This window comes from Physcomitrium patens, chromosome 8 (genome assembly GCF_059467195.1).
Source record: "Physcomitrium patens ecotype Gransden chromosome 8, ASM5946719v1, whole genome shotgun sequence".
Classification (NCBI taxonomy): domain Eukaryota; kingdom Viridiplantae; phylum Streptophyta; class Bryopsida; order Funariales; family Funariaceae; genus Physcomitrium; species Physcomitrium patens.
In genome coordinates this window covers 17,379,627-17,391,726 of record NC_143417.1, presented here as the reverse complement: position 1 = coordinate 17,391,726, position 12,100 = coordinate 17,379,627, and the positions used below count along the sequence as shown (strand labels likewise).

General features: G+C 33.3%; 1 protein-coding gene across 1 annotated transcript; it reads left to right on the top strand.

Annotated features, from left to right (window-relative positions):
* The first annotated feature begins 8,897 nt into the window (after nt 1–8,897).
* LOC112285447 (uncharacterized) lies at nt 8,898–11,434 on the top strand. Its single transcript, XM_024526292.3, has 2 exons — nt 8,898–9,651; nt 9,767–11,434. Exons 1-2 carry the CDS (start codon nt 9,036–9,038, stop codon nt 10,459–10,461), a joined length of 1,311 nt encoding a protein of 436 aa, XP_024382060.1. The 5' UTR covers nt 8,898–9,035; the 3' UTR covers nt 10,462–11,434.
* The last annotated feature ends 666 nt before the right edge of the window (nt 11,435–12,100 follow it).

Sequence of the window (12,100 nt, the reverse complement as noted above, 5' to 3'; positions counted from 1 at the left end):
AACTTGTTTAGCAAGTTGAGATACATGTTTTACTAAATCAACACGTTTTAGAGGTCTTGTAAGACATTATTACATAATTCCTAGTTATGAATATATATGGAGGCAAGAATGAAGCCTTCTTCATTTTTATCAATGCCATTTTAGTCTTTAGTCTTGTTTCAAGTCTTTCTAATCTTTTTGTCATTAGCAATAGTCATTCTATTTTAATACTATACCATCTTTAAATAACTTTTTAGTTCTTTTAAGTGACACTAGAGTGTATTAATAATTTCTTCCTTCAAGATTCATGTCCTTGATACCATGCTCCTTATTTTATCATTGCATTGTTTTTTTGGACAATGTTGAGTAGTATACTTAGATTTTCCACAATATAGGCATAAATATTTTTAATGACAATAAGTCTTTTCTTGCACAATAAGATGTTTAAAATGTATTGAGACAATTTATATAAGCTTTGGCCTAAACAAATAAGCTTTTGAAAACTTAACATATATTGATATGGCTTGAGTTGTACTTCTCCAACCAAATCTTTGTTCTTAGCATCTTTCAAAGAGTCAATTGTCACATGCAGTGATTTGAAAAATAAATTGCTCCAATCAATTCATTATTAACATTATCAATAATAAATCTTTAATATTATTTTTTAACTCGTATTAAAATTAGTTGATTAAATTTTTTTCATTCTAATTTATATTTGTAGAAAGATTTATGGAATTTAACAGCATATGTAGTGGCTAAATATGATCCTTGTTGTAGCAATAGAAGCTCAATCTCTGCTATTCTTTCTTGATCACTTTCTTCAAATATAGTTCTAAATTATTTTTAAAATGAATTCAAATCATAGAATAGTCTTGAATATTTTTCCATCAAAGATATAAACTAAGAGAGAGTACTTTCCAATAAAAGTGTACCTATGAATCCTAATTCAATAAATTTATTGAGGTGTTGTAAAGGATGTAACTTTAAATAAAACTTAACTTATTGTAGAAATCTTCAAAATTTTGATATTATTCCATCAAAATTTTTGGGCATATTAATCCTTGCCTCCTTTATGCTTATAGAAGCAAGACTTCTTGAATTTGATTGTAAGGCTCATGTACTTACTTCCTTCAAGTGTACAACTTCTTGGTAGAGACTCTAAACTTTTTTTAAATGTTTTTGAATAGTACTTCTATAATTTACATTAAAAATATATTAAATTTTTATTTTTAGAATATTGATAAGCTTATAAAGATCTCCAATAGTTATGAATCTATTTTTATTTCTATTGAGAATAGCATCCATAATCTTTTCTTCCATAGACAACTCAAAAAAATTCAAAAAATTAAATTAAAGGAGGATAATCTGCAACCTCTAATATCAAATTAAAATTTCCATAAAGAGAAATAATCTACTCTCTTTTTAAAAAAAATCAATTTTATATAAATAAATTATTTTTTTAAACGTGGGTAGTCTATAACCTTCAAAACATAATAATAGAAGTGGCATAATCCACTTATTTCTAAAACAAGATAAGAACAATAAGTTAGGACTCTTGTCAAACTATCACAGACATGAATTTCAAAGAAAGATAATTTCAATATACTTTTGTGTTACCTAAAAAGACTAAGAAATCCCTCTCATATAATAAATTAGAATGGCTTTTGCCAAAGACAAGAAGATTAAAAAGTCTTGAAACAAGACTAAAGATTAAAAAGACATCCAAAAAAAGTGAAAAAGGCTTCACTCTTGCCTCTATACATACTTTTTAATTAAGAGTTACATTGCAATGTTCTATAAGACCTTCAAAATGTGTTGACTTTACAAAACATGTAACTTAACTGGCAAGGCAAATTTTTTACATATACACTATATAGTGAGCTTGTTCCGCAAGCTATCAAGACATAGTTAACTTATTGACTAAGTTTCTAACCTACCAATCAATTACAAATACATGTAAAATCAAAGAAATGTCTATAAAGCTTTAAAGAAGTTTTTCTAAAAAATATTATGAAATAAATTTACTTTTATCGACTTCTACTTAAACAAATATATATAAATACTAAAATAAATATGTATGTCTATGATAGTAAGTAAGTAAATTATTTTATAAAAAATAAAATAAATAGAATTAGAAATTCTAATTGTTAAAAATTAATATATTAATATATTAAAAAAAGTTTATAATTCTATAAAATAATTTAATTATAATATGATATGATAAAATTAAAGAATGCACTAAATATAATAGATATAATTTCTTTTTTGACTTCAATAAAAATTAATAAATAAAAATTTATAATTATTATAAATTTGAAATAATTTTAGTGGTTTTTTAATTTAATATTTTAAAATTTTATACTATTTAAGTTAAATTTTTTTTAATAGTTTAAAAAATAATAAATTTTGAAGTAAAATAAAATATATTATAAAACTTAATGAGATCTAATATACTATTTTATATAAAATCAACAACTTTAAAGAGTTAAAAATTAAATTCTATAATAATCATGGTTATAATTTATTTTTGAAATAATTCAAAATATTTATTAGAAATATAAAAAGTTGCAAGATTATAAAATATTTCGTTAATAATCTAAGCTTAAAAGAATAAAGAGAGGTGATTTAAGAAGAAGATATAATAAAATAGTCTTAAAAAATTACACACAAAACTTGATTTATAGTTTGAATAAATCTTAAAGTAGTAAAATAAATATATCAAAATAAATAATAATAGAATAATCATATACAAATAGTGTTTGATCTATCTACATTGAAGGATACAAGTGTTAAGTATAAGGAATTAGCATAGGTATGTTAGTAGTATCAACTACATGAATGTATAATGTGGATTATAATTTTTGAAATAAAAAATGCTAAAAGAATTTAAATAGAGCTAGTTGATTTATACAATGACACAAAATTCTACCAAAATAAGAAGTTCATAATTTATGTAGATGTTCTATAATCTTATTGATAACATCCATATTCTTTATAATATATCTTGTAACAAAATTAAAAAAACAACATGAAATAAGTACAACATATTTTTAGATGATGATACAAGTTCTATATCACAATAAATATAATAAGTCAAAGACTAAAAATGGTAATTCTTTAGAAGACTAAAGTTCTTGCATTGATATCATCATATATTTGATAGATATATAAAGATAAATTAAGATAATATATTATATAATTTTGAACATGTTATATGTTTATATAATAACTTTCATAGTAAGATTTTAAGGTTGAACTTCTTTGTTCTTTTTAAGTCACTTAATTATCTTATGCAACAATTATATCCCATTTATGTCATAAATAAAACAAAGATAAAGTAAAGTAAAAAAAAACATGTCTATATGAAATGAAAGTTGTTAAATTTTGAGCTTATTCCAAAAGTTGAAGCAAACAACTTAATAACCTTTCAAAAACTATAGATCTTTGAGAATTTCCTAATGTATATTAACTTTTCACTTTTTTTGGAAAAGTTAATAGCCTTTATATCAGGCAAGGGCCATGAAAGAGGGCAAAGTATTTGTTCCTGTGGAAGTAGTCACTAAAAGCAGGCCTGTTTTGTATTTATGGCCAGACACAATTTTCATTTCAGAATGTCAGGTGTAGGCTAAAGTTCATCTTAATTTGTGTCAAAAATAAAATAAAATAAAATAGAACACTGAAACTTGGCAATTGCAACCTTCCGTTGCAGCACTACACAACATATAGATGATGAATGGGAAAATCTTGTGGTTGTGAAACGCGTTTTTAATGCTAGATATCCACCACAAGTATGGACAGATTATTAATTTATTAATTTAAACTTGTACCAGCTCCAGGGTAGATGAAATAATACCCAAATGGCCTTTGATCTATCACAGTCTGGACTCATGGAGTCACAGCCAGGAGCACTTTTAAGGAGCCAAAACCCACCAACCCACAAAACAAAAAGAATGATAATAATAACAATAATAAGAGCAATAGGAATATTACGCAGAATAATAGTTATCAACTTCAAATAGCTTGTTTGTCCTGATATTGGGATGCATGGGGGATCAAGACTCTGCATTAAAGTACAATGTCAACACAGACACACACAGAGACACATCATATTGGCAATCTCTCATGGAAGCTCATGTAAGCTTCATTTTAATATGTAGTGTAAATATAATACTATACTTGGGTGGAAAATTAACCAAAATATAAATGTAAACTTGGGGGAGATAGAATAATCATACACTAGTGGATGTGATGTGATGGGGGGAATTTTGGATCTTCCAATGGAAATGTGACAAATGAGACCACGGCTCTGTTTTCTAAGGAACAAGTCTTTGTCTGTAGCGACATTAATGCAGCCATGTCTTACTCCCTCAATGAAAACTGCACTTTTCTTTCTAAAAGCTCCACTCTATCAATCATCTTCTTCTGCCTTTGAATATTATAAATACAAAATAATAATTACTGTGGATTTTGTTAGCGCTTATAACAACAACAATAATAATAAGAATATGAGTAAATATTTAAACATTTTGAAGAATTCCATAAAGGGACTTGCTTGCAGCTTTGGGTGGATGGATGATGTGATGTTTTAGGGAAATGTCACAGTTTAATAAAACAAAGATTTTCCTATCAATTGATTTCATTATCTACTCAATCAATATATGCGTGCACTTGTATGCAGAGCAATAGATTTTCTTACCATTTTAAGTTGGGAAGCCAACAGGAGGGACGTCACTCCATTTCTATTTAGTGTAGTCAATTCAAGTGTTTGTGCACAAGATTATGAGTACCACAGAGAGATCAAATGCCAGGTCAGTACCCATCTCTCAATCAGGAGGAGAGCTGTTTTGAGTTTGGGTTGATTCTGCCTGTAATATTCTCACTTTCTTTTTGTACACGTTTTAAAAACGAATCCAAACTGAATAACTGGGAACCTGAAAAATACGAGTTTTTATTTTAATTCTCTCCTGGGGGAGTGGGGAGGCAGGGTCCTGACAAAATGGCAGATAAGATTTCAAATTTTTGTCTCGGATGGGGCTCCGACTTGCAACGTCAGGTGGATGAATGAATGAACTGTATTTTTCTAACCGACGGATGTTTTCGCATGCGGCTCTGCTACTGCTATATCCTTAATTTAAAATATATATATATATATATATATATGTGTGTGTGTGTGTGTGTATTCCCACAGTGGAACAGAAGAATGTATGTAGAATTCTTTCTTTTTGCACCAACCCATTATGGGGGACTGGACTGTGAGTTGTGGTTATTATTGCTTTGCAAAACGATAAGATGAGACAGATAAGATTTGCTTGGTGCCCCACCAAAGCAAACAACATTGTCACAATCAACTAATCAACCTCATGGTCTTTATCAATCCATTCATCAAGGAAGGAAACCACCCCTCACTTTAAAAAGGATATTTGCTCTTAGGATCACCCATCTTCTCTACCTTTGATGTTTGAAATAATTAAAAATTTAAACATTACTTGCAAATGCATAAATATGTATGTATGTATGTATGTATGTATGTATGTATGCATATGTATATATATGTGTGTGTGTGTATGTATATATGTATGTATGTAGTGGTGTACAAACAAGGTGTGTCTCATTGCAAGCCACGCATGAGACATTCCAGTATGTGGAGAGTTGAAACTGTTACCTTCATTTAGACTAATATACGAATCAAACCATTGTTGTGACTTTGTTTTATTGTATTTAAACAGAAAAAATCAATATTTCAATTGTACTAAAACTTATTGGAATCTAATAGCTTCTTGGTAATTATTTTTGGTTTTACCTTTTTTTTAAATGATATATATATATTTTAAATAATATAATTTATAATTTTGTAGATTACTAGTGTTTTTTGTTGGATTTATTTATTGTACTTTAGAGGAATTCAAATTTGGTCTTCTAAAGACATTTGATGTGATGAGGTCTAGGTTTTGAAATTTTACATACCAAGTTGGGCTTTGTATTGAACTTAAGTAAAAGCTTTCTCTAGTTTAAGCAAATGAAGTTGGTATTATTAGAAATGTACCTATGAAAAAAGTTTATGTTCTTAATTTTTGACATTCATTGAACAACTTAATCTTTTCTTAAATAGCTTTAACTTATTTTTAGTATAAATAATTTCTAAATATAGAAAATTTCAACATGTGTAAAAACTTATGTATATATATATATATATATATATATAGTATGTGTATCATGGTTTTTATATGTGACCATCATAATAACATAAGATTGTTTTCAACTTATTAGCTAAAATTTTCAGTAAATGAATATAGTTTTTTAGTTTTTAATTTATGAATTGATGGAAATTATTTTTTTAAAAGAAATGTTTATTTATTCCCATTAATTTGAAGATTTTTGTAACCAATATTTCAAGTTACAGTCCATATTAAATTATAATTTTAAAGAGCTTGAAGTATAATGTATTTTTAAATTGAAATTAAATGAATATTTAGACATTCTTAATGGAACATTTTTTAAATGTATGAAAATTTTATAATACAAAATCATGTCCTTTAGACTTAATAAATGAATTGTTTATCATCTAACAAACATGTTTGATATCCTTTGTAATTTCATTATTGACTTTCTTGCTTGCTATTTTAATGTCTTGGTATATTCTAAGATTCTTAAAAAAAGCATAGTATATAAAATTATCAGATTTAAAAATTCTTACTGAATTTTATGATATATTTCAGAAGTAATTAATAAAAACCATTTAACAATTTTTTTAATACACCTATTCAGTTAAAAAAAGTTTTGTAATTTGTACTTAGAAATATTTTTAAAATTAAAAGAAATAACGTGGATAGAAATAATTGCACTCTTCTAAAATCTCATCATATATTATAGATCTTTTCATTTATAAAAAACGCTTCTAAATTCTATTAAGTTATTTTGATCAAATAAAATTGTTCTTCAAGTACAGTGATTGAAAAGTTTCGGTAGTATTCTAGCCCTCTAATTACAAATAAAAGCATAGAATAGCTACAAATGGTAACAATTAAATATCACTATTGAGAAGAACAAAGAAATATATATATATATATATATATACACACACACACACAGACATATAAAATCTTACAAACTACAAGTGATCATAAAAATGATCAATAATAAGATCTTATCTTACCACTGCCACAATATTAATCAATTTAGAATTCTTTAGCTAATAAATACTAGGATTGTAAAGTTATAAAATTAGGATAAAATTAAAATATAATGACGTGATTTTATGATGTCAAATATGGTTAGAGCCATGTATTTAGACTTGAAAAAAGTAATCAATTTTGACCGTGAGTTAAAGAGTTAATAATGGAGAAGATAATGATAAATATAAATAAAATGTTAATTAGATATCAATTTTGTACATGTATTGTGTATGCAAGATTGATAATACTTGACAATCACCAAAATTTGGTAGTAGCATTCACACCATACAATAAATTACCCAAAAAATGCACAAAAAACCAAAACGAAACTCTAAAATTTGATGTTACAACATCTTATAATTGTCAATGAAAAATCTTAAAATTGGTATTTCTAAAAACGGTTAGAGACTATTAAGCTTCATATTATTTGTAGCTGGCAGTCATATTCCTACTTAGAATTGTTGTCAAAATATCACCAAATTTTTATTCATATTTTGCAATTGAATTAAAGTAATTGGTTTTCCATGAAAAACAGTTACTTTATTTCAATGGTTCATATCCACAACGGTTGCCAAGTTGCTTCATTTCCCATCACATACATGCTCTTTAAATGCACACACAATCAACACATGCATTCCCAAACTATCACACACAAAGTCATCCCACCATAAGAAGTGTGCAACTTGTTTGTTGCGCACCGTTTCCGACGCTAGCAGTACCGACAGATGCGTCGGGGGAGAATTTTCGGATCAGAGCTGCCGACGAAAAATTTACCAGCTTTGTTGATTATTCAAGAAGGTCTGGACCTGGGGAAGGGGAATCCCAGTTGACGATGTGTGAAAGAGAGAGTATAAGGGACCAGCTTGTCCCATGCACACTCTCTGTCGAACTCATCGAGTCTTCGATCAATCCCTCTCAGCTTTCTCGCTCCCTCGCACGCACTCACGTTGATTTGCACTCTAGGCACGGGCTTGTAGGTGGTGGGACTCGGATCCCCTCTCTCTCGCAATTGGCCACTCTGACGGCGTTTCTTCTCGTTGCTCGCTTCACCCGAATCGAACACTCGGGTGTTGGTGGAGCGGTCGAGAATTCATCGACTGGTTGTCCGTTGAAGGAGATTGGTGTTGGAGTTTCCGCTGATCACTGATGCACTCACTGGTAGGTTAGGCACTGGGGTTTTGTTTTGGGCTCGCTTGGCGAGCTAGGCTTTGTGAAAATTGCACCTTAGGCTAGGCACTTGATCACGACGCACGTAGTGTTAGTACTGTTTTATAATCCGACTCTGGTTCTAGCTTTGTAGGAGCTCTCTTGCGGTTGGCAATGGATCACTTCTGTTAGTGACTGCTTCAGAGACTATCTGCTGGCCTTCCCACGGGTTTAAGCTAGTCCTCTGGTAGATGCATGCTCGGGGCACTTCTGGGATCATGAATAATCCTAAGTTTGTTCTGTGTGTATCGTTGCCTTGCACTCTGTTGGTGCAGGTTCTTCACTCATGGTGTCCGAGAAGGTGCCAAGGGTCTTTGGCCAGTCCTCATAGGAATTTGTCAGCAGTCCTGTGCGTCGTTGAGTGAATTGAAGTGTCCAGGTACCTATAGATTTTTACTTGCTGTGGTTAGCGGACTGTTCTAATTTCATTTTTTAGGTGTTTTAATGGACGTCTTTTTTTAACTTCGTTTTGCACCTTACTGTCCAGTGAGGAACTTGTACAACACCGTCTGTAGTAGTCCCAGCACTCTGAGACCTTTGGCACTGTTGCATAGTCGTGTCTTTTTTATTTGTTTGTTTTCTTGTTTAGGTTTGGCTTGTTTTGTCTTGTTTTTCTTTTTTTCTGTTTTTTTGGGAAATATATTATTCGAGTGTTAGTGTTGAGTTGGTGAGTACGTCATGGCTGTCATGGGATATTCAAGGAATTCATCCCGCGAACGTGAAGGCCAAAGGACCTTTCATGAGACTCATGATGGAAGTTCCTCCAGTGGGAGAGGTTCAGTTGCGGATAGTTGCAGTGCATGCGGCTCGTTAAGTACAGTTGGTTCCAACAATTGTAGTTTTGAACAACAATTTCAAAGGACCATGTACAGTGCCTCCTCGCCGCAGTGTGTCGAGCAGGGTTTTTGTAGTACTCTGGGTCCAGTTTCATCGCAGATTCACGTAGGCCTTGCCGAGGCTTATATTGGTGATCCAATTCAGTGTAGTTTACCGCCTGGATTGTCTGCTTATAGAGCGATATCCTACGACCATAGTCAGATGATTCTTTCCCAGCCACAAGATTCAGTTAATCGGATTCCCCCGAGGAAACTGTGGAACCCGTCAGTACATCTCGGTACACGAACTAAGAACCTGAAGGCGACGGTTCAGAAGAAGAATGGACCGAAGTACAAAGGCGTTCGTCAGAGAAGATGGGGGAAGTGGGTGGCAGAGATCCGGATACCTAGGCAGCGAACTCGTCGATGGCTTGGGTCTTTTGACACCGCAGAAGAGGCAGCTCGAGCTTATGATGCTGGTACAAAATTTATTTCATTACTTCCAAAAAGAATGTACTAAATTGCCTCTGGGAGTTGTGTTATATCTTGCGTTGGAGTGCTTTATTGCTGAGTGTTTGCTGGTTTTCTTTGCAGCGAGTGTCAGTCTAAGAGGCGAGGGCACGCATCGCAATTTCCCTCGTGAGGAGAGTCACCAGAGGGTATTAGGCAGTGGGGCGCAATCATCAGTTGATGATAGTGGTGTGTTTACACCTGCATCACCAAACAGAAACTCATTAGCCCTAGATGATACGGCTTTAGGGACTGCATACCCAACAGTTTGTGAGGCGAAGATTCATGCGGGCGACATAGGTCTCCCTCTAATCGAGCCCATAACTAAACATGGTACGCAGGAACTGGAAGTCGAATCTAGGGTTTTTGGGAATGTTTGGTATGCTGACCACTTCAGTTTTTTAGAAAGTGGCAGCAGTACATCAAGCCCCTTCCGAAGTACCCCTGGGACTTCCTCTACGAGCGAGACGAGATACGTTAGCTCGCCCGGCTCTGATGCCACCGGCATTTTACTCGAGGGGTGGTCGCCGGACTACCTCGACGACTTTCTTGGCGGTGTTCAAAGCTCAGCTCACGACATTAGCTGGGATTGGGATGAATTTCAAATCCCGCCACCGGCTTCCCCCAAATCCTTTCAAGATCTGGACGTAGTTCCTGTGTCTGGTATATCGAGTAATACCAGCATTTGTTCAACAAACAGATCTTCGGTGAGACTCTCGTCATCGCGCGAGGTTTTAGTTTGGAAACCTTGTGGAGTGAACGAGGTGCTCCAGGGCTAACAGTTTTTTAGCCCCTTTCGTAGGAACTATGGTAGTTCGAAGACTTGACTTTTTAAGGTTTGACAGTGATCTTGACGAATATTTGAGTCTAATCACTGACTGTAGGTAGTCGCAAATGTGGGAATCTCTTAGTCTTTTTTTTTCCTTCTTTTTTTTTTTTTTTGGTCGACGATAGAGATAACTCCCCTTAATGCTCAATGTTTTTATTGAAGAGCATTTTTAGTTCAAGTCAAGGTCTTCTGAGAGTCATTAGTTGTTTCTTAGGTGGTGCGTACTAGTGGCCTTAAGCGTCGTTCTTGTTCGCTCATGTAAGTTTTTTTTTTGTTTTTTTTGTTTTTTTGTTTTTTGCTTTGGTTTTGGTTGTGGAGTAGGTTTTTAGTACAGGGTAGTCAGCAGGAGATAGCGGCAGAAGTACGTAGGATAGGTGTCGACATCCATATCCGCCTGGCATGTGTGGGCTCTGTTTGGAGCTGTCAGGTGTTGTACATATACCAAGGTTCTCCTCTGGCTGCTGATCGACGGAGTTCCCTGGCCATGAACTGACGATGCTGTGGTAGAATCCTATTGAGCCTTGGACGAGTGCAGAACGCGCAGCTAGATGATGACAGGGCTCAACAAGTTGTCGTCTGCGTGAATCGACAGCTCCACAGTATGACGGTGTTTGAAGGTTCATCACCGCCGCGCATGAATTGATCTAGACTTCTTCTTTTTTTTAATATATTCTTGGTGCTGGTTTTCACTATGCTTGCCGTGCACGGCTTGCAAGGGAGTATCTTAGCATCATTGATTTGGGTGCTGGTTTGGACAGTTGATTTCAGGAGACTAAGAGCTACAGCATTTGGCAATATAAATAACTACTGCTGCTCTTGGATAATATGTTTGCCGTTTTTAATCCTTCGGGAAGAGGTACAGGCACTACTTTGACATATTTGCAGCATATTGGTCTAAATAATAAAGTACCATGTTTCCTCAACTATGAATTTCCTTGTAATCGTCTTGTCTGGGTGCGGTTTCTACTTCAATCCACCACGATGGGGCAGTGTGTGAAAGCTGCTTGTCATGAGTCACCATTCTCAGCGTCACTAGTTAAAGGAAATTAATTGGATTGTAGATTTAAACGTGCAGCTATAAGATTTTCAATTATATCATGATCTTTCTGTATCTGCAAGAGTGACTCTGGGTCAATGATGATTAAAGTAGTGAAGGCAGCTGTCTTCAACTTTGTTTTATTTGGATTCTTCGTTTCAATGCAAATAAAGGTATAAGTGAACAGGTCTCAATTAGACAGATTCAAGGGGACCGAGGTGACTTCTTCTCATGAAAATCTTAATAAACCACGCATTTTTGTAAATGCAATGGAAATATGTTTGTCGATTTAAGGAGGAAGGCTGGGCGAGACGTTGCACCAATGCCTACGCCGCACTTGCGAAGAAGGGCATTCCGCTCTGACTCATGCAGCTCACACCGGGTTTGATCAATTATCAAGCGTCAGAGCCAGTGAGCAAAGTACACCACTGATGACGAAGGAGCTAATTGAACCATGGATGGTCTCGGCAAGGAACGGAGATCAGCCCTTTCCCGTCTCGGGACACAGAAGTTGCGATTCCAAGAATAATTCATGTGGTTCATGTGTCGTGAT

Bases quoted from the DNA above. Each gene is read 5' to 3' on its own strand.
- LOC112285447 (XM_024526292.3), top strand. From the start codon at position 9,036: ATGGCTGTCATGGGATATTCAAGGAATTCATCCCGCGAACGTGAAGGC. The intron at 9,652-9,766 runs GTACAAAATTTA...TTTTCTTTGCAG, and splicing joins AGCTCGAGCTTATGATGCTG to CGAGTGTCAGTCTAAGAGGC.